Here is a 22,025-nt window from a genome sequence, read left to right as displayed (position 1 = left end):
TTTACAGTTTTCTGGGAGTTTATTCCAGATTAGTGGAGCCTAACAACTAAAAGCTGCTTCTCCATGTTTGGTTCTGGTTCTGGGTATGCAGAGTAGATTTGAGCCAGAAGACCTGAGAGGTCTGGGTGGTTGAAACACTGACAACAAATCTGTAATGTATTTTGGTGCTAAGCCATTCAGTAATTTATAGACAAACAGAAGTATTTTAAAGTCTATTCTCTGAGTTACAGGGAGCCGTTGTAGGGACTTTAGAACCGGGGTGATGTGCTCCACTTTCTTAGTTTTAGTGAGAACTTAAAAACATTTAATTGGTTTCGGATTAATTCAAAGCTTAAAAATGTTTAATGTTGCTTATAGAGTCAAAATTTATATTCATTTGTGAAGAAATCAAGTAAATCTGTTGTCTCCCAGCCTTCCTTTTTGGAAAAACAGACACTTTGAATAGGAGTCAGTGTAGTTTCTGAGGTGCTTTGTGCAATAATGCTTGGGATCAAACACTGAAGATGTAAAAACTGCATTTAGTGAAGTGGATAAACATGATAGTAAATCAAGCAATGTGACACAAATATCTATTTGATCCCAGAAACTAACAAACCCCATCTGATTGTATCCAAACACCCTAAACGTTGCTAACATGGAAGCAATCTTCTACAAAAAAGGGGGTGTGAACATTGCACAAAGGCTATATACCATGATGTACAATCAATCTGGGTCAAAACTTTGTTAGCATCATTTTTGTTTGTTTTTGATGACTTAATGTTTTTTTTTATTTAATACATCATCTAAAACAAGCCATTTCAATGGTTGAATGGTAAGAAATATGTTTAACAAAAAAGTATCTTACAATTTGCTAATGCAGATCATTGTGGTTGAGGGTATTTTCTTTTTGTAAGCAATGTACTTTGGATTTAATAAAAGCACTTACATCAGTCAAGCATAACATTATGACCACTGACCCCTGACATGAATAACCCTGATATTTTCCTTATCAAGGTACTTGTTACTGGGTGGGGTTCACAAGCCTCTTATAGCAGGATGATGTACCCTGCCAGAAAGCAATAATGGTCCAGGAATGACTGAAGGTGTCACTATTCTTAGGTGTTTCGTTATTGTTTTTGTTTTTTTAATGTCTCTTGTTTCTTATTGTTAGGTCTTGCTTATGATTATTTTTTTTCCAGGTGGTGATTTAGTTTATGTCTTTAGATTTTGTTTCTTACTTGTTAAGTTTATGGTGTATTTTATGTTCTGTTGGTTTTCCTGTAAATTTTTCTTTTTGGTTGTGCCCTTGGATTTCTGTTTAGTTCCGGTCATGTTTTGTTTTCACTCTCTGCCATTGCCATTGTAATCGGCTTCATCCAGTCCACCTGCCACCATCAGTTTCATGTTTTCACCTGTGCCATGCTCTTTATATATTCTGATTTTTTTGTCTACTCCTTGCAGAGACACACTGTTTTGTTCATGCCAAGCCTAACCCTGTTCTTGACTGTTTTTGCTCTTGCCATTCCTGCTTCTGCCACCTCATGCCTGGATGTAAATTCTCACCTATTTATTAAACTTTTCTACTCACCTCGCTGCATCTTGCCTGTCTGCAATCTGGAGTCCACTCCAGAAATGACATCCTGATAGGAGGAGCATGACCAGAGTTTGAGACATTTACCAGTCCTTCAAATTCCCCTAATCAAAATACAAACAAGTTATGCTGGACAAGCAAGTCTGATCCAGGGAAGAACATCCCCATAACTTGGAGGACTTATAGGATCTTTTGCTAACATCTTGGTGCTAGATACCACAGCACACCTTCAGGGATCTAGTTAAGTCCATACCTCCATGTGTAAGAGCTATTTTAGCAGCAACATGGGGACAAAAATAAAATTAGGCAGGTGGTCATAATGTTATGCATGATCAGTGTACACTGAACTTAACGGGTTTGCATTTAAACTTTGGGAAACAAGGTAATTGTAAAAGAAAATCAAAGGAAGAAAAAGGGGAACATCCAAAATTGCTCATGGACTCAAACCAGCCTGTTTTATTATTCTTTTCAAATATACCATTTACATTACTTTACATTAATTTTTGAATTTAAAATATTAAAGTAGCAGCCCACTAATTTCACACCTTATAAAAATAAGGTGCAGAGCAAAACATCTAAGAAACAATTACATTTTAAAGGAAATCAGCAAACTGTGACAATCTGAGAGGCCACATGGTGGAGCGGTTGCTAGCACTGCAAGGTCCTAGGTTTGAATCTTGGCCTGGGGTTATTCTGCCGGGAGTTTGTGCATATGTGTGATTAACATGACTGTTAGGTTGGTTATTTTGTTTGTTCGTCCGGTGTGTCTCTGTGTCTGATACAGGGTTAAGTGAAAAATATGATGCTTTGGGTCTTTTAATGAGACATCTTGAGGTACACAATTATTGTTTTGAACATTATTAGCTGCATATTGTTTATCCATATTTTCATTGTCCGATGAGCTAACCCCTCCCTCCTACTTCCCTATGTCTAAAGGGATTGCTCAATCCAGCTCTCCATCCAACGGGTCCAGACTTCCCTAAACCTGATCGATCTTACTAAGCAGGTTTACTGAAAGTTCTGTTTAAGCTGGTGTTGGGAAATGACTCGCCTAGCCTCTGACAGCCTTCATACAAAAGTCTTGCCCTTCTTCAACTGGAGGTCTGGACGACTGAGTAGCCTATCGCAGTCATCCACACCCTCAACAGTCACTTTTGTTCACGGCTGCTCATTCCCTAATCTTACAACTGGCTCTTGGTATATGGGCTAGGTTAATTTTAGTGGCTCGGCACGAGCCCCAAGGGCGCTGTTTTAACAAACTTGGCTAACCTATAAAACCCTCCTAAAATATCTTAGAACCAGGCAACAAGACTTTTTACCACCAATGAAAAACCAAAAATACGGTGACTCAAATAATTGAATGTCCACGATTGAACTAGAATTTTATATGCTTTCTTTAATTAGTAATGCTTTTGCAGGGGTCAGTAACAGCTTAAATGCGACAACACAATATAATTTCAACAATAGAAATGAATCAATCAACTCAACCTGTCTTTCCCTGATGCTGAAACTAGTGAGTTTGGAGAGGCTTTGAAGACGGAGCCTCTTCCATGCACCTGATGGAGATGTTTCTTCTGGTAACAACGAGTGGTTTCTTGAAGGGAATACGACTTGATCTTCAGATTTCTTCCTTTAAGTGGCAGGCACTGATGCTCTAGGCTTCGATGGTTAAACAGGATCTTTGTTGTTATTTGTCTCCGAAGACTGTAGTTTCCAGAGGCTGAAGAGTTGAAGGAAATCTGGAGACATAAATGAGGTTGATTCAGGACTTCCAGAAGCCTGAAACTTAGAGCAATCAGCTGTTCACCGATCAAGTTCACTTCTGTTGTCTGGATAAAAAGGCTTTAGATGAAATCAGATTCTTAATCTTGAGGCACAGTCCTTCTGGGGAACACGGGTTGATCCTCTTTTTAATGCAGTCGATCAGTTGGGCTGTGTCTCTGTTCCTTTTCCATCTAAGCTTTTTTTTTTCTCTGTCCGATCTTGTTCGCTGGTCTTCTGCGAGGAAACAAACCCCGTTCCCTCCCTCAGCTTTGCCTTTATAGTGCAGATGACCTTCTGATGCTGTTTTTCGGCCTTGGAGATGCCGGTAATAGCCACACTGGTCTGTAGTCGCATCCTCCCTTCCTCCCGTTAGCCTTCAAAAGGTTCACTGTCAGCATGCAGCTGGCTCTCGTCACTCCTAGTCATCCTACATTTCTCTCCCTAATCTGCTCAGTCTTAAACTTTACACAGTATTACACATTCCATTCTCAGCTTTCTGTATTTACTTTAAAACACAGTTACAAAACCATCACTTCATTTTTTTCATTCATGCTTTACAAATGATTAATGTTATATCTCTTTCATATATAGCTGATTGAGAATGTCAAATCTTAATGTTTTTTACTTTAATTCTCAGCTCTTACCCACATTTCAATCATATATCTTTTTACTTAATGATAAAAGATTACTGATTGCATTTAATACTTGTAAAAGAATAGAAAAGATTATCATACATCATTGGATACTTGTTGTTTATACTTCTGCAAAAGATAAGACAGATAATATGTGGCTCCACACAGGCCTCTCCAGTCTCTCAGTTCCAGAATATGAGAACATGCTTGTTTCACTCTCTACTGCTTCAACTGTGTATTTTAATCATTATTGCATGGATTACACATAAGGATATAAGGATATTTATTGTAACTTTTATGGAGTTAACTATGAGCGGTTACTAAATGTTGCATGGATTACAAGGAAAGATCTCACCTTGTTTTGACAATATATCTAAGCAGCTAGAAGTGTGTGTGTGTTTTCAGGGTTGTGCTGTTGAACCCAGTCAATACACTGAACAGATACAGGTTTATTTTTTCATGGACTGCATTGGCTATAGGTCAACTTACAACTATGCAGAAAATGTCGTTGGAGATGCTATTTTCTGCTGCAAAATAAACTGTGCCGTTCCTCTGCCCAGCAATTTGATGTCTGCTATTATGCATCTACAACACTGTGACTCCCTGGAGTCAATCCCAGGCCATTATCTACAAGAGGCAGGGTCCCCATCTCATGGATGTATCTTGAAAAACATATGTGTCTATGGTTAGCATTTGCGCTGACTCAAACAGTTAAGTGGGTGCAGTCATTTCAGAGATTTTCTTTGCAAATTTTTTCAGTGTCACAGTGTTCCTTTTTGTGTTTGTTTATTCTGTTACTCATCAAAAGCCCCAGAACCTGCCAGTATCAATTAATTCAGCTCAAATGGTTGCTGTGACAATTTGGTTTGTGAAATATTTTTTGTAAAAATAGCACTCATGAATTTTAATGCCAGCTACAGCTTTCTATGGTTGACTTTTTATGACACTTTGCTATTTCAGAGTATTTGTATTCTGTTTGTGATTATCCTTTATGTTTTGTTGTTGAAATATTATGCTCTATAAAAGGATACTGAAACAAAAATTCTCAGTATTGAGTCTTAAAGATTAAACACCTTTTATCTTTTTTTTTTTTGCGTTTTTCAGTGCAGTGTCTGGAAATGACCACTAAGCGGAAGCTGATTGGCCGGCTGGTGCCGTGCCGCTGTTTCCGTGGTGAAGAGGAAGTGATCTCAGTGCTGGACTACTCTCACTGCAGCCTTCAGCAGGTCCCCAAGGAAATCTTCAGCTTCGAGAGAACTTTAGAGGAGCTTTACCTGGATGCTAACCAGATTGAAGAACTACCCAAGGTAGCTTTGGTGTGCATGTTCATCCATTTCTGCTTGCTTTTTTTTTTTGTTATCTAAAAACATTTTCTCTAATTTTAGGGCCCAATAAAAGGTCATGTTACAAGAACTGCTTGCTGAATGCAGCTTAGTCCATCAGCTTTTATTTTGATATGATGTAGCTGAGACACACTTGGGTTAGGCTGTGCAATTTTACTCTACATTTTAATCCTAAAGTGTCAGGGTTTTTTTCTGCATGTTAAAGGACAGAGTGACTACTGGAACAGCCTATTTATTACGATTTGTGCGTTTGAAAGCAGAGGTGATCAATTTCCGAATTTAAAAAGCAAACTTCATATTTGATACCGAAATCTTTGTTTGCAATTAGAAATATCAGACATTTCCTGTAGTTCTTGACCAGGTTTGTACACACTACAGCAGGGATTTAGGACCACTCCTCCATACAGATCTTCTCCAGATCCTTCAGGTTTCGGGGCTGTCGCTGGGCAATATGGACTTTCAGCTCCATCCAAAGATGTTCGATTGGGTTCAGGTCTGGAGACTGGCTAGGCCACTCCAGGACCTTGAGATGCTTCTTACGGAGCCACTCCTTAGTTGCCCTGGTCGTATGCTTCGGTTCATTGTCATGCTGGAAGACCCAGCCACGACCCATCTTCAGTGCCCTTACTGAGGGAAGGAGGTTGTTGGCTAAGATCTCCCGATACATGGCCCCATTGATCCTCCCCTCAATATGGTGCAGTCATCCTGTCCCTTTTGTAGAAAAGCATTCCCAAAGAATGATGTTTCCACCTCCATGCTTCACAATAGGGATGGTGTTATTGGGGTTGTACTCATCGTTCTTCCTACAAACACTGCGAGTAGAGTTTAGACCAAAAAACCCTATTTTTGTCTCATCAGACCACATGACGTTCTCCCATTCCTCCTCTTGATCATCCAGATGGTCATTGGCAAACTTCAGATGGGCCTGGACATGCACTGGCTTAAGGAGGGGGACCAGGTGTGCACTGCAGGATTGAAATCCATGGCGGCGTAGGTCCTGCCGTGTAGTTCTGGGCTGTTCCCTCACCTTCTTTATGATCATTGGTGCCCCACAAGGTGAAATCTTGCATGAAGCCCCAGACCGAGGGAGATTGACCGTCATCTTGAACTTCTTCTATTTTCTTATAATTGAGCCAACAATTGTTTTCTCACCAAGCTGCTTGTCTATTTTTGTGTAGCCCATCCCAGCCTTGTGCAGGTCTACTGTTTTATCCCTGATGTCCTTACACAGCTCTCTGGTCTTGGCCATTGTGGAGATGTTGGAGTGTGTTTGATTGAGTGTGTGGACAGGTGTCTTTTATACAGGTAACGAGTTCAATCAGGTGCAGTTAATACAGGTAACGAGTGGAGAACAGGAGGGCTTCTTAAAGAATAACTAACAGGCCTGCGAGAGTCCGATTTTTACTGGTTGGTAGGTAATAGACCAAGACAAAGTAGTAAACACTTGAAAAGTGGATAAAAAAAGATAGTTTTTCTAATATTTTACAACAAAATCCCATTTGCCTTCAGAAGCCAGTAAATAACGTTCATCTCTACATACAATAATTTAATATAGTAGAATAGTACAAAGTATAAAGGGTAAAGAGTGTGAAGGCCTCAGAATGTTATTTAGAAAACATTAGTGAATTAACAATATCACAAAGACCAAGGAACACAACAGACAGCTCAGTGATGAAGTTGTGGAGAAATTAAGAGCAGTGTGAGATTATAAAACAATATCCCAAGGTTTAGACACATCATAGAGCACTATTCAAACAACCAAGGCATAGCTGTCCTCCTAAACTTACAGACTGTGCATGAAGAATATTAATAAAAGAGGCAGTCAAGAGGCCCATGGAATCTCCAGAGGAGCTTCAGAAATCCACATCTCAGGTGGATGAATTTGTTAGGATTATTAACCTGAGAATATGATTTAATATGTAATATTAACATTTTTATGTTTTATCAAATAATATTTCGGTCTGTTAAGGGTTGTCTTGTGAATACCAGCCCTTTAAGGCGATGGTATTAGGACAAAATAGAAAGGTGTGAGACGAGCTCTGACATTATTGAACAGCTTAAACTCTGCACATATATGGAATGAATTCATACAGATTCTTAAAATACAAGAATTTACTAACAAAAATAAGTTAACTCAAAGTCAAACATATTTCAATCAACAAAGTCTTTACTATGCTAAAACAATCCAACTAAACTACCAAGCAGAATTAAAGAATAATGAAGACTAATGGGCTCTGTACAATATAAACAAGTTGATTAAAGATGATTGGAAATTATGACCAAAAGAGTGATGCAACATTACCATGCAATGTTTATGTCTGAGAACCAATGATTATCTTGAAGAATCTGGAAATTAAGTTAAGTTAGTCTTGGAACTAACTTAGGCAATAATCAGCAAACATTTAGACAACCAATCACAATGCAAGATCAGATAAAATATTTTTTTAATAAAATAATGTTTTAAATAATGATCTGCTGAATAAAACCAACCTTCTGGATGACCATTTCTCAATGGTGCATAATTAGCTGCATTTATTTATTGAAATAATATTTGAAGAAATATTATTAAGGGATTATTTTGGAAAAGAGCCAAATCTTTCTGGAGAAATGGGGCTTAATTGTGTTACTTAGTTATCAAATCTAGTAAATGATGTTCAGGGACTATTATTCACGAGCTTGAAAACTAACAACCTTTCTGTTAAATACTCTTTAGTAGCAAGCACGTGTTCTTACCGGTTAGCAGTTGAGCTAACAAAGAAGCTGATAGCTTAGCACCAGAATCAACACATACCTTTAAAATACCTTGGTTAATAAAAGGGTTAAAATGCATAAGCGCGGACGGTGCGTTATAATCAATGTTCTGTTTAAAATCACCCGTTAAATAAAGTTTGTCTTAACTTTAAACACATATAAAGTACACAAAACAGGGCACGTGTGCTGCAGATAGCCTGCTAGCACTAAGGTAGCTGAGTTTCACTCAAACAAAACTTCATAAAATGAAAAATGTTTAGATCATTTCATCCTAACTGTTAATCTGCCCAAACCTAACCTCATGAACTGTAGTAAGGAATGTTGTCCAAAAGACGATGAAGTTTGAAGAAGGTATTCACAGTCAACAAGTGGTTAGCTCGGTAGCTTCGTGGGTTGAAGGTGCGTTCGCTCTGTGAACAAAAGGGTTAGTTCCGGAGCTGTACACGAAGAATGGCTCGTTGTCCGCCAATGCCACTGCACGGTGATGGGGTCTCTGTTGTCTTCCTTCCAGACTGGGAGACCGCTCCGCGCGTCTCTGTAGGGAACTTCTCTGGGACAATTTGCTTCACAGGCTTATCTTTGCATATAATCGATGATCATATGGCTTCCTTGGATCCAGTTGAAGAGTCTTTGCCAGCAAAGAGACATCAGCGCGCTGTGTCCCCTCCTATCCCGATGAACACTGGTGTGGAAGAGAGCGGATGTAGCAACAGCTGTGCCTTTATTTGGGTAGTGGCGTCACAGGAAGTCCGCAGTTATCCCGTCTCCTGCCGGAAGAAGCTTAATGTACTTTATTTTGAAAAGTTCCAGAAGAGTTCGTACCGGAGTTTAATGTTGAAATCCATGGCTGTGGGTCCCAACAAATTTGTCAACATGGGTTATAGTGTGTAGGGAACAAGCAAACATGGTTTTTGCCATGTGTCCCCTTCAGTCCCCTCATGTGCCCCTACACTATGTGTTGACAACTAACACAACACAATACCCTAAGAAGACCATCTCCACTAATAAACAGACTGCTGGCAACATAATTATGTGGGGAGGTTTTTGTTCTGCAGGGACAGTGAAGCTGGTCCGAGTTGATGGGAAGATGATTGAAACTAAATACAGGGAAATATTGAAAGAAAACTGGTTAGAGGCTGCTAAACACTGAAAACTGGGGTGGTGGTTCCCTTTGCAGCTGGACAACAACCCTAAACATACAGCCAGGGACACAATAAATGGTTAAGATACAAACATGCTCATATATGAGAATCAGCTCCCCTTTTTCTCAGCTTCACTAAGTCTACCATGGTTCTCAACCAGGAAAAAGATGGGTTATACCCTCTGAGTCCGTGGCCACTTTTTGCCTCAATCAGAGGAATTAAAAAATCCAGGTGAGTTGTTCATAAGTAATGGATGGGTGGGAGCCTTCCGTTGAAGGTTTTTGGGGCCAGTCCCACCTGGAGGGGACCCCAAAGCAGAGCCAGAAAATGATGGAGGGACTATCTCTTCTGGCCTGGGAAATGAGCTGGAGAGTATAGCTGGGGTGATGGAAGAAGCCGGCTTTCTCTCCTGGACTTCTAATCTCTGCAACCTGATTAGATATTCATGTGTTTGAAAAGTCCAGCCAAAGTCCACACCTAAATCTAATGGAGAATCTGTGGCAAGACTTAAAACCTACTAAGCTAGGGCTACTTTGCAAAAAAGGGTGGGAGGAAATTTCAGTCTCAATCAGATGGGAAAAGCTGGTAAATACAGTATATATCTCCCCAAAAAGTTTAACTGTTATTGCAGCAAAAAATGATTCTAAAAGGTATTGAATCAAAGGTATACAAAGGGCTGAATATATATATATATATATATATATATATATATATATATATATATCAGTGTACCACACTGTTCAGAATATCATTTGTAAAGTAATAAAAAAACATGCACGCTTCCTTCCACTTCATAATTGTGTGTTAATTTGGTCGATCACGTTTAATCACAATTGAATACTCTGAAGTATAGAAGTATAGTACTTAAACATGACAAATTATGTGAACCATATATCCTTCGCTTTGTGTTGGTATGCGTGCAAGTCTGAGACCTTCAGAACCCCCGCCCTGTGGATAGTGCTGGGAGAAAAACGGCCTTCTAATATTTCAAGGAGAATTAAAGGTGCTGTTTATAAGCACGCTGTCACATGTATTGGTATTCTGTCCTGGTTTAAATGACAAAGATGGTGAATTGGATTTCTAAATATAGCCTGCTTGGATGGAGACCAACTTATAGGTCTTTGTGGAGGCAGGCCATTTAACTGAATAAATGAAGAGTCTGCTCGGCCATGACAACGTGTGCCAAGATTGTGTTTAACTACTGATTGATGGGCCTTTGTAAGTGAGTTGGACACTCCCTTTCATGTGTATGAATATGTCAGCTACAGTAAGTAAAACGTTCTAGTATGAGCTATTATTTTAATTTATTCAATTGCTGAGGAGCAAGATATGACTGTGGCAATGTTGCTGAGAATTCATATGTTTTATCCATGACAATCAATATATTTATTATTTGATATGTTTTATGATTTCAGGATAGTGAAGGTGTTCCAATGAGGCTTTTTACTGGCTTTTTAAGTGTTGACCTGCTGATTCAGATTTTGGGAGATTTTTTACAGGACTATGACACATATGACATAATTTCTGAAAATTTAGTTTTAATTCAAGAAATAAATGTAACAAACAGTCAGTCAGTCATTTTCTACCGCTTATTCCATAGTGGGTCACGGGGGAGCTGGTGCCTATCTCCAGCAGTCTATGGGCGAGAGGCAGGGTACAACCTGGACAGATCGCCAGTCCATCGCAGGGCAACACACAAACAACCACGCACACACTCATTCATACACCTAAGGTCAATTTAGAGTGACCAATTAACCTAACAGGCATGTCTTTGGACTGTGGGAGGAAGCCGGAGTACCCGGTGAGAACCCACGCATGCACGGCGAGAACATGCAAACTCCATGCAGAAAGACCCCAGGCTGGGAATTGAACCCAGGACCTTCTTGCTGCAAGGCAACAGTGCTACCAACTGCGCCACCGTGCAGCCGTAACAAACATTGTCTATATTTTTTTTTTTTTTTGTAACAAACATTGTCTATAAAATAAAAAAATATGCATCTGTTTTTTAGCAGTATAAAGCGAGCTCTGTGCACTCACATGAAAATAGAGGGATTACAGGACTATCCCAATTAAATAATCAAAACATACGATATGTCTTTTTGTTAAGGACAAAACAAATTGCACCAAAGAACAGAACATTCTATTTGTTGATGCATTTACAGACCTAAGGCATTGGACGTTTTCTGTTTTTGTGCATAGATGAATTTCACTCTGGACAGTTGATTTGTGCATCACTAAAGAATAGCTATTTTGTTCTCTAAATATCACTAGTGCATCCTTTCAAAGTGTGCTGTGAGTGATATAGACACTTTATTTACATGCTGTAATTATAGATTATGGCTTAGTACACATTTTACTGGATAAAACACATTAGAAAAATCTATGAATAGCTACAGTATGTTCAATATCATTTCTGCATTTCACAACTAATAGGATGTGCTCAAGCTCATGGCACATCCGTTTTGTTTCATTTAAAGACAGATTTATTTAAGTGATATGTGAATTTTTAGTTCTTAATATACCTTAAACTTGAAACTGAGTCTCTGAGGAAAAAGGACAAAAACAATTGACCAAATGTTAAACTGAGCAAGGTCTGTATGGTGGTTTGAAGGTTTGAATTTTTGGTTTGTGCCTATTGGTGTGAAGTTCCTTTATTCCTGTTCGCATTTTATCAAATGCCTAGATTTTTTACCTCCAAATTGTACATATAGGCTTGCTGCTGAGAGGTCAAACTGCTGATAAGCTTATGAAAATACTGGTGGTGCTTGCTTCTCTACAGCACGGCTAAAATTGATAGTGTAGGCACAGAAAGCGCCCATAAACAGCTGAAACTAGATATTCATATAGATTACAAAAAGAGCCATAACCCTTTTTTCTCCTTAAATCAGACCAAGTTTTTCTTTTTTAGGTCATTCAAAGGTGTTTTCACCTCAGAGGTGTTTAGTCCATTTAAAACAATAGAGAAGTTTATTTATGGTGGGAATATGATCTGACCTCGATCCAACACATCTGCCAGGTGTTCGCTGCACGCTTGAGCTAAACACCTTCCCATAGCCAGGTTTGCATTACAATGTGGGATGTGGTAGGGTAAGCAAACTAATAAAAAAGGCCTTACATCTTTTTCGCAATGCATATTACCCTATGCAACTTTGTCAAAATCCATTCAGTATGCTTCTCACTTTACCTGAAATAGTACCCAGAAAAATACTAATAAGATGATTAAATTCTCCATGTTTTCTCCTACCTTGGAACACAGTATCTGCTTCCTGTATTTACGCTTGGTACACCCGCCCCGAACACATCTGATTGATAAACGGACTGACCGTTTTCGTGTAGTTTGTAGCGACAGGTTTAGGTCTGCATGGAGTTTTCACTGTGTGAAAAGAAACCAGACCACTGGAGAAAGTTGCAAGTTAACAAATTCAACAACCTTTTCAGACCAAGGTAAACAAACTATAGGTGTGAAAACTCCCTAAGATTGGCAAATAATTTCCATCTCCTAAATTCTTCTTCAAATTCAAAAGTGTACATACACTTAGGTTGCTATGCCATTACACAATTTAAGTGGTTATGTCATGGCTTTATAAGCTTCTGATAGGCTAAATTACATTTTATGTGTTTTTTTTAAACAGTGTATGTATTTTTCTATTTTTAATTGTAAATATGACCATTAATACAATTCTTTTGGCAATGCTGGTAATACAGAGTAAAATAAGCCATATGTGATAGCTTGGGAATATCATTTTCTATGGCTTCAGTAACTGAATGCTTTAGCAATTATACTGTTTGTGTTTTGTCCTCTTGGGCCACTGTAGGGGGAAAATTAAATCTACATTATTTATTTAAAAAAGAAGCCAAACAGCCCAGCTTTTCCAAGCTTAAAGCATACTTTGTATTCCCTCTCTGGTTATATAGTGTACTGTTTGATGTCTGTTTGACTTTTTCCTCAAGTTAAAGTCATTTTTTGTTGTTGCCCATATCTGTTGTTTTCTCTTATAGCAACTCTTCCAGTGCCAGGCCCTAAAGAAGCTGAGCTTGCCCGATAACGACCTTTCCAATCTTCCTACCACCATCGCCAGCTTGGTTAACCTCAAAGAGTTAGACATCAGCAAAAACGGTAAAGACTTCATTCAAATACATAATTGCTACAAAACAATAAGCTAAATAATTTCTGAAAACTGTGTATGTGTTACAACAAAAATTGTGAGAGCTCCTACAAATATAAAACAGCACAGATATTGCAGTAAAGTACATGTTAAATGTCAAAATTATAACATATATTATGATCCACACCAACAGGAATCCAGGAGTTTCCAGATAATATAAAATGCTGTAAAGGCCTGTCTGTGGTAGAAGCCAGCGTCAACCCCATTACCAAGTAAGACCCTATCACTACAACCTTAAACCTGAAACAAATTTATTTTTTATCCTCGTTTGACTGAAACAACTGAGAAACAACCAACTCTGGTTGCTCGGAGGCTTTTTCTGAGGCTTCCACATAGCAGCTTGAGAAAACCCTTGCTGAATATCTGTTTATGAAATTTCTTTCTTTCATATAAATTTTATTTAACTTATTCATAAAGAATATTTTGAATATGCTGGATGGAGGTGCATTTATAGTCTAAGAAATCTGTACAGTTATAACCTTGATACTGAAGTATAGATTTTCCACTGTAGGGTTTCACAAAGTACAAAGATTTTAAAAGTGCCCTAAAACGGTTAAGATCTGCATTGTGTATGTAAGGGTAACAGAAATCACTAGGGAGAGTATGGAATAACAATTGCAAGAATAACAGTAATAACGAGCAACTATCAGGATGATTGCCTAGTTTTACTAAATGGTGCTGTGGACAAACAATTTTTGACAGATCCTAACTTGGATTCTTTTCAGCTAGCTGCCAGGGGTCCTGTTGTATTCCCTGAGGAATTCAATTCAGATCAAGAGGAATGCAATAGCATGAATTGTTTTAGTTATGATTAGTTAAATCTTACCTGCTTGAAACAGAGTTTGACTCCAGTGATCTGCTGTTTGTGGGGCGACTGTGGCTCAATGGGAAGAGTACTCATTATGCAGTCGGAGAGTTGTAGGTTTAATTCTAGCTTGCCACATGTCATTGTGCCCCTGGGCAAGACATATAACCCCAAGATGGCTTTCGACCTGAATATCTGTTTATGAATGTGTGTACAATTGTGAGTGTGACTGAGTGAATGTGATTCTAGTGTAAAGTGCTGTGAGCGGTCAGCATGACTAATATTAATTCATTCCATGTACTGTTTACGTGCCCCAATAGATGAAATGCATACAAACAAATCAATGCATTCAGAAATGCTAAAAACACTCAAACAATTTTTTTCTCTGGTTGTAGAATAGGTTGGGTTTTAGCTGTTTCCCTCTGGTGTTGAATGGAATGATGTTGATGGGATATAGGCCTTTCTGCAGGGGCCAGCTGATAGGATTGTGCTCACAGGTCTTTTTGCCTTGTGACCACTCTCTGGTGTAGTAATGCTGAAGTTGGTATGCAATTCACAGCATCCAGTTTGGCTGCAGGTGGGCTCTTTTATTGCTTTTAATGAACCTGTATTATTGTTCAGCAGCCCTGGTTTAAAATCTAAAATACCAAAAACAAATGCATCTGATGAAATTCTTTAAAGCACTAACATCATTATTTGCATTCTGCCAAATCTGTAAAAACATACCAACGTCAGTGTTATCGTAGTGGTGGGTGGGTCAGTAGTTCTGCACATAACAACAGAAGATATAGCAGCGAATAACAAATTGTTCTTTTGGTCAATAAAAAAAACAACAAAAAAAAACAATCTAAGATAATGAAATTTGTCCACTTCAGCCTGACAAACAGCTTCTATGCATTTAATTCCCTATACATTATTCTGAACTCCTTGCAGCTTTTTAAATACTGCTTAGACATTTTGCTGCGGCTGTAAGAAATGTCCTTTTTTATTACCCAAATGTGAGGCATCATAATAATCATTAATGATATCCAGCATTTAAAGACACTATACACCCTCAACCAATAACCATGCCCCTTTGCTGATGCCCTGTTGGATCTGTTATGACCCCTCATCAGATCTCATTTTTATAAGAATTAAACACTTTTATCATTTGAGTCTCAGGTGTGCATTTATAATGACTGTTTTCCTACCTGGTGATGTATGTGAAGTGAAGAATGCTGCAGAGGAAAATGCTTCTTGTGTGTCTCTGTGTTGCGCTTGTGCAGCAGATGAGTCATCTGCAGGCCAGCAGTGGTTGGCTGTTTCTGCAGTGGTTCTTATGGTTGAAATTGGCCATGTATCATTCCACTGGAGCTGCTGCAGGAAACTATTTCTCTTACTCCTCTTTAGCACATTGTCTTGTTTTCTGTCTTTTGTTTATTGTGGATATTTTTTATGAATATTTCTCTTTAAGACTCCCAGATGGTTTCACGCAGCTCCTGAATCTGTCCCAGCTCTTCTTAAATGATGCCTTCCTGGAGTATCTGCCCGCTAACTTTGGCAGGTGAATTAAAACGTGTTTTTTGTTGTATGGTGGGGATTAAATGTTTATTCACTATTAAAAATCATGTTTATTAAATTGGCCTTTATAGTTCACAGCTGAATTTTTTGTGTAACATATTTTTGAAGATGCATTGCTTTTGCAGAATTAGCTTTTTGGATTAAGCCATTAAGGCAAATTGTAAACCTCTTCTTTTAGGCAGCACTATTAAATATGAATATGCAAAAGTTGGGGGGTACTGATTTTGCTTATGCTTATAATTTATAAACCTTTTTCTGAGTAAAAATTTATTTTTGAACATCTAAATTAATTCTGTACTATTTTTCTGATTTGCTTTTAATCTTGTGACCAAATGAGTGTTTGCTTGTGCTTGTTCCAAATGAGGGGTTTGCAAATTACGTAGTTTTAACTGAGTCCAGTCAACTGGAAATCACATCATATGACCTTTTGGTAAGAGAAATCCTAAAAATCATAGCATATACATTTTGATGAAAAATTATGTTTAAAGAAAAAAATGTGTTAAGCAAAGAATCAAACCCTGATTTTAGAGTTAACTTTTTTTTTTCAAATGATTTTATGTTATGATGTCCTTATTTGTATTTCTTACTAAAACTGTTGCATCTGGCGGAGTACGAATAAAAGGAATTACATTTAGGCTTATGTCCCTTCTGTTAACCAGGCTCTCCAAATTACGGATTCTGGAGCTGAGAGAGAATCACCTGAAAACCATGCCAAAGTAAGACAGGGTACCATGTGTGCACTTGTGTGTGTGAGAGAGAGATGGATTTTATAAAAAGGATTAATATTGCTGCTCACAAACATAAAGACATTTGGATTAATATTACTATCTACTACTATGTTCTTATTACTAGAATGATTGGCTTTCCTGGTGTATATATAAAGATTTAACCACTTAACTTTTTTGTTTTAAAATAAATATTGCTGGTTTAATTTGAATTAGCTTATCCGATTATGGACGCTGCATTGCAGATTTTTTATACTCAGAGACAAAGAGCATCTGTTCATGTGTAAACAACATCTAAAGTAACAATATGTTTCAATTTTCTCTCTTGTCAGGTCCATCCACAGACTAACACAGCTGGAGAGGCTGGATTTGGGTAGCAATGAATTCTCTGAAATGGTGAGATCAGTTTCTTCTACTATGTGTGTGCAGTATTAGGTATTGCGCAATAAAGTATTAGTTTGATTGTGTGGTGGGTTGCAAATTGAAAAAACCTGAAGACACTAAAAGTAATTAAGGCCTGTTGTTACCATGTGTTTACAAATGCACAGATGAAACCTACATGGAGTCCTGGCCTGTGTGTGGCTCTAAAGTTTCAGGTGCAAATCTGCTGCACTTTCACATCTCAAAGTTAAAAGGAGCAACCAACTGACAAATAAAACCATTAGAGCTTAGATAGATTTTTTGTCTTCAGCTATAACTGTGCACCTCAAATGCAGAACCTTCTCCCTCATAGCTAGAAGTAGAATGGCCCACAAAATCTGGCTTTGGTTCTGTCTATTGTTTTGGCAGATGTGGTCCTCTATTCAGTTTAAGAAATACCATCAAATGACAGTGATAGCCCACCATTTGTCTTTTCATAATTAGTTATAGCCAAGTCAAGTCAAGTTTATTTATATAGCGCTTTTCAGCAACAAAGAACTCACGGCGCTGTACATAAGGAAAGACATCACAATGATATAGAAAATCAAATAACAGAGGTCATTAAAAGAATAAAGAGAATAGAATGATGGATAAGAAAACGAAACAAAAATTGGACTGAAAACTTAACTAAACATTCAAAGGCCACTCTAAACAAATACGTTTTTAATCTTGATTTAAAGCAACTTAGGGTCTCTGCGCTTTTACAATTTTCTGGGAATTTATTCCAGATTCGTGGAGCATAAGAACTAAAAGCTGCTTCTCCAAGTTTGGTTCTGGTTCTGGGTGTGCAGAGTAGATTTGAGCCAGAAGACCTGAGAGGTCTGGGTGGTTGATACAATGACAATAAGTCTGTAATGTATTTTGGTGCTAAGCCATTCAGTGATTGATAGACTAACAGAAGTATTTTAAAGTCTATTCTCTGAGCTACAGGGAGCCATTGTAGGGACTTTAGAACCGGGGTGATGTGCTCCACTTTCTTAGTTCTAGTGAGAACGCGGGCAGCAGCGTTCTGGATCAACTGCAGCTGTCTGATCCACTTTATAGGCAGACCTGTGAAGACACCATTGAAGTAATCAATTCTACTAAAGATGAACGCATGAATTAGTTGTTCAAGCTCCTGCTGAGACATTAGTCCTTTAATCCTGGAGATGTTCTTTAGGTGATAGAAGGCTGACCTTGTTACTGTCTTTATGTGCCTCTGAAGGTTCAGGTCTGAGTCCATCACTACACCCAGATTTTGAGCCTGATTGGTGGTTTCTAGCTGTATTAACTGAAGCTGTGTGCTAACTTTTAAACACTCTTCCTCTTATCCAAAGATTATTACTTCAGTTTTGTTTTGATTCAGCTGAAGAAAAGTTTGGCACATCCATGCATTGATTTCTTCTAAGCATGTATCCAGCGCTTGAATGGGTTCATAGTCACCTGGTGACATCGTAACGTATAGCTGTGTGTCGTCTGCATAGTTATGATAACTTATGTTGTCGTTTATTAAAATCTGAGTTAGGGGGAGCATGTAGATATTGAATAGGAGGGGCCCTAAGATGGATCCTTGGGGAACGCCACATGTAATTTTTGTGGTCTCTGATTTAAAGTTACCTACTGACACAAAAAAGTCCCTGTCCTTCAAGTAGGATTTAAACCAATTGAGTGCTGTACCAGAAAGGCAGACCCAGTTTTCCAGGCGCTCTAATAAAAGGGAGAGATCAACAGTGTCGAATGCTGCACTAAGGTCCAATAATACCAGCTCTGTGGTTCTTCTACAGTCTGCATTTATACGAATGTCATTGAACACCTTGACAAGAGCAGTTTCTGTACTGTGGTGAGCAGGAAGTCTGACTGGAAGACATCGAAGCGGTTGGTCGTTGTTAGGAAGTTGTTTAACTGCTGAAACACAGATTTTTCAATAATCTTACTGATGAAGGGGAGGTTTGATATAGGCCTGTAGTTCTGTAGTAGCAGCTTGTCCAAGTTGCTCTTTTTCAATAGAGGTTTGATAATTGCTGTTTTCAAGGCCTGGGGGAAAACACCAGACAAAAGGGACGCGTTTATTATTTGTGTTAAGTCAGATGTTATGACAGGCAAAGCTTTCTTAAGGAAAGCTGTGGGTGAAAGATCGAGACAGCAGGAAGAAGAGTTTAGTTGGTGTACGATTTCTTCTAAGTTTTTGCAGTTTATTTGGTGAAATTGGGAAATTTTGTCAAAATCTGTTCTAGTTGGAGACAACTTTAGTACTGGAGTTGATGTGGATGTGCTGACTGCTCTGATCTTTTGGGTTTTTTCAGTGAAGAAGTTAGCAAATTCATTGCAGGCCCTGGTAGAGTGGAGTTCAGATGCTATAGTTACAGGAGGGTTTGTTAACCTGTCAACCGTGGCAAATAATGCACGAGCATTGTTAATGTTTTTGCTGATGATCTCAGAAAATAAAGATTCCCTTGCATTTTTCAGTTGTAGGTTATATCTGTATAGTCTCTCTTTATAGTTCATATAGTGAACCTGGAGTCCAGTCTTTCTCCACTTGCGTTCAGCTTTTCGACACTCAATTTTTTCACTTCTGACTGGTGGAGCACTTCTCCACGGAGACATTTTCTCCCTAGAAACGACTTTCACTTTTATTGGAGCAATTGAATCAATGATGTCCAAGATTTTAGAAGGACAGTTGTCTACAAGCTCATCTACAGTGTTACAGGGCAAAGTGGAGGTAGAAGAGTAAATCTGGTTAAAGGTTTCAGCAGCACCGTCCTTAAAGATACATTTTCTTATCATGTCTCTTTGGCAAACTGAGTCATTGCAGATAATGCTTTCAAAAATAACAGAAAAGTGGTCAGATAGAGCAACATCAGTTACAGACATCTTGGAAATGTTTAGACCCTTAGTGATGATCAAGTCCAAAATATGTCCCTGCTTGTGCGTTTGCTGTTTAACATGTTGAGTCAAACCAAAATTTCTAAGAGTGTCACATAGATCTATTGTACTTCTGTCTTCAGGATTGTCCATGTGAATGTTGAAGTCTCCCACAATAAATAAACAGTCATAATCAACACATATCACAGATAAAAGCTAATTAAAATCACTGATAAAGTTTGTTTTGGACTTAGGAGGCCTGTAAATATTCAAGAACACGGTTCAGACCGGGGTCTTTACCTGGAGAGTCAGATATTCAAAAGAGTCAAATTTGCCGAGAAATACTTTTTTTACACTTTAGTAAATCTTTAAACAAAGTGGCCACCCCTCCACCTTTTGTTTGCTGTCTGCTCTCACAAACAAAATTGTAGTTCGGAGGCGTCGACTCTATCAGAATGGGAGCTTCATTAAATTCATGTAACCATGTTTCTGTTAAAAACAGAACATCAAGATTGTGGTCAGTAATGAAGTCATTGATTCAAAATTGTTTTCCTGACAGAGATCTAATGTTCAATAAAGCCAGTTTATATGACTTAGTTGCTGATATTATCTCTGTGTCTGGTTGTACCTGACAATTTATGGCTTTTTGTGGTTGTTTATTACTGTCCCTTATCCTTTTGGCTTTGTTCTTTCTGTCACATATAAGCACAACTATCTCCTATTAGGGGCCCAAGTTTTTCCTGGACATGCTAATTTCTGATAGAGTTACCACTGGGGCCCAGACTGTATCACAGAGAAGTGATTTGAAGGTCCTGATTAGGAGAAGATAGTTATCCAGTATGACATGTTGAGTAGTCATTTCAAGTAGTCATTTCAAAACAAGCAGCCTGGCATTAGAGTCACCATTGACAGTCTGAGGGAAACCTGGCTGTGACCTTTTAACAGTAATTCGGGAGAAATAGCTGATTTCAAAATGCTTTTTAATTTTTTGGCCAAAAAGGTTTAAAATAGTTAGATAGGCCTTAAATATAGTACCATGAGCCTGTTTAAGGCTGTTTTTGATGTGTCCGACATCTAATTAACAGTTTCTCATCACATCTCTCCATAAGGTTTGGAAAATACGATGTTTGTGGTTCAGGAAATGCCATGCCTGTTAAGTGTCATGTTGGAAAACATATCCACAGAGTAATATCATTAGCTTTGAAACACCCTAATGTTTTAGTCATGGCTTTTGTCTCAACTGGCCTTTCACTGAGTGAGTCAGTTTAAAACCTGCATGGAGTAGAAACTGTTCTCTCCTACCTGACTACCTCTTTTCTGTCAGGCCATCTGTAACTTCTCTTTAGATAAGTCAAGATACTGGACATGTTGCCACAAGCATGAGCAGCAAGTGAGACAGTTATTTACATGGGTAAAGTAGCTTATATGGGACAACAGGGATATCTTGTACTAAAAGCAGCTACATTAATCATTTTCTTGCAAGTGTCAACGAAAGCAGCACAAAATATTCCCACAAACCAAAATACAGCAATTATTGCTAACTAGCTCTTCTTTTTTGTCTTTACTTTGTTTTTGTCTATCACTTTACCTCGTACTGGTGCTTTTTTCCTCATAAATTGAACCAAATGGTGCACACTCATTTCGAGACCGAGGCATAAACACAAATTAATCTTGCCAAATGGTCCTGACCCTGAATAATTTTATTTTTCTTTGTATCTGTAAGCAGATATTTCCAAAGTTTCCAAAATTTGACTGGCTAGTTGAGATAATTGATAATTGTTGACTGCATTATTTGATGCTGGATTAAATTTATTAGCATTTTAAAACATTTGCTGCCTTTTTCCCATTAATATTTTGCATTTAAGCCTGTGAAATCTTCTTTTTGCTTGTTAGCCAGAGGTCTTGGAACAGATACACAGCCTGAAGGAGCTGTGGCTGGATAATAACTCTTTACAGTCTATACCTGGGGTAAGAGGACTTTCAGCATATGCAGGAAAATAAGAGCATGAGTTTTTAAAAATGACACATTGTAGCAGACCTTTACTTGTTCTTCTGTCCTCCTACAGTCAATAGGGAAGCTTCGCCAGTTGCGGTACTTGGATTTGGCAAAGAATCGCATTGAGAATTTGGATAGTGACATCTCAGGCTGTGAGGCCTTAGAAGATCTGTTGCTATCCTCCAACATGCTGCAGCACCTGCCGGACTCTATAGGTACATACCCTTCTAATCAACTTGTTAATTATTCACAAGGGGCTGATACATAACCACATTGAGAATTACAATTTTACAGACAGGAAATTTTCTAA

The 22,025-nt window shown here is 38.3% G+C and overlaps 1 protein-coding gene across 7 annotated transcripts in view; it reads left to right on the top strand.

Annotated features, from left to right (window-relative positions):
* Window positions 1-22,025, top strand: part of lrrc7 (leucine rich repeat containing 7) — a 190,293-nt gene that overhangs the window by 123,326 nt on the left and 44,942 nt on the right. For all 7 annotated transcript variants that reach the window (XM_047375014.1, XM_047375015.1, XM_047375017.1 and 4 more), the window contains 8 exons: window positions 5,071-5,273; window positions 13,202-13,319; window positions 13,502-13,580; window positions 15,627-15,716; window positions 16,393-16,449; window positions 16,791-16,854; window positions 21,613-21,687; window positions 21,786-21,930. In XM_047375014.1, the coding sequence (XP_047230970.1) occupies window positions 5,085-5,273; window positions 13,202-13,319; window positions 13,502-13,580; window positions 15,627-15,716; window positions 16,393-16,449; window positions 16,791-16,854; window positions 21,613-21,687; window positions 21,786-21,930 (817 nt within the window). In that variant the 5' untranslated portion in view covers window positions 5,071-5,084. The remainder of the gene's footprint in view (window positions 1-5,070; window positions 5,274-13,201; window positions 13,320-13,501; window positions 13,581-15,626; window positions 15,717-16,392; window positions 16,450-16,790; window positions 16,855-21,612; window positions 21,688-21,785; window positions 21,931-22,025) is intronic.

This window comes from Girardinichthys multiradiatus, chromosome 9 (genome assembly GCF_021462225.1).
Source record: "Girardinichthys multiradiatus isolate DD_20200921_A chromosome 9, DD_fGirMul_XY1, whole genome shotgun sequence".
Lineage (NCBI taxonomy): Eukaryota > Metazoa > Chordata > Actinopteri > Cyprinodontiformes > Goodeidae > Girardinichthys > Girardinichthys multiradiatus.
Note: the sequence above shows the minus strand (reverse complement) of the source record. Positions and strands in the feature narration are given on the sequence as shown.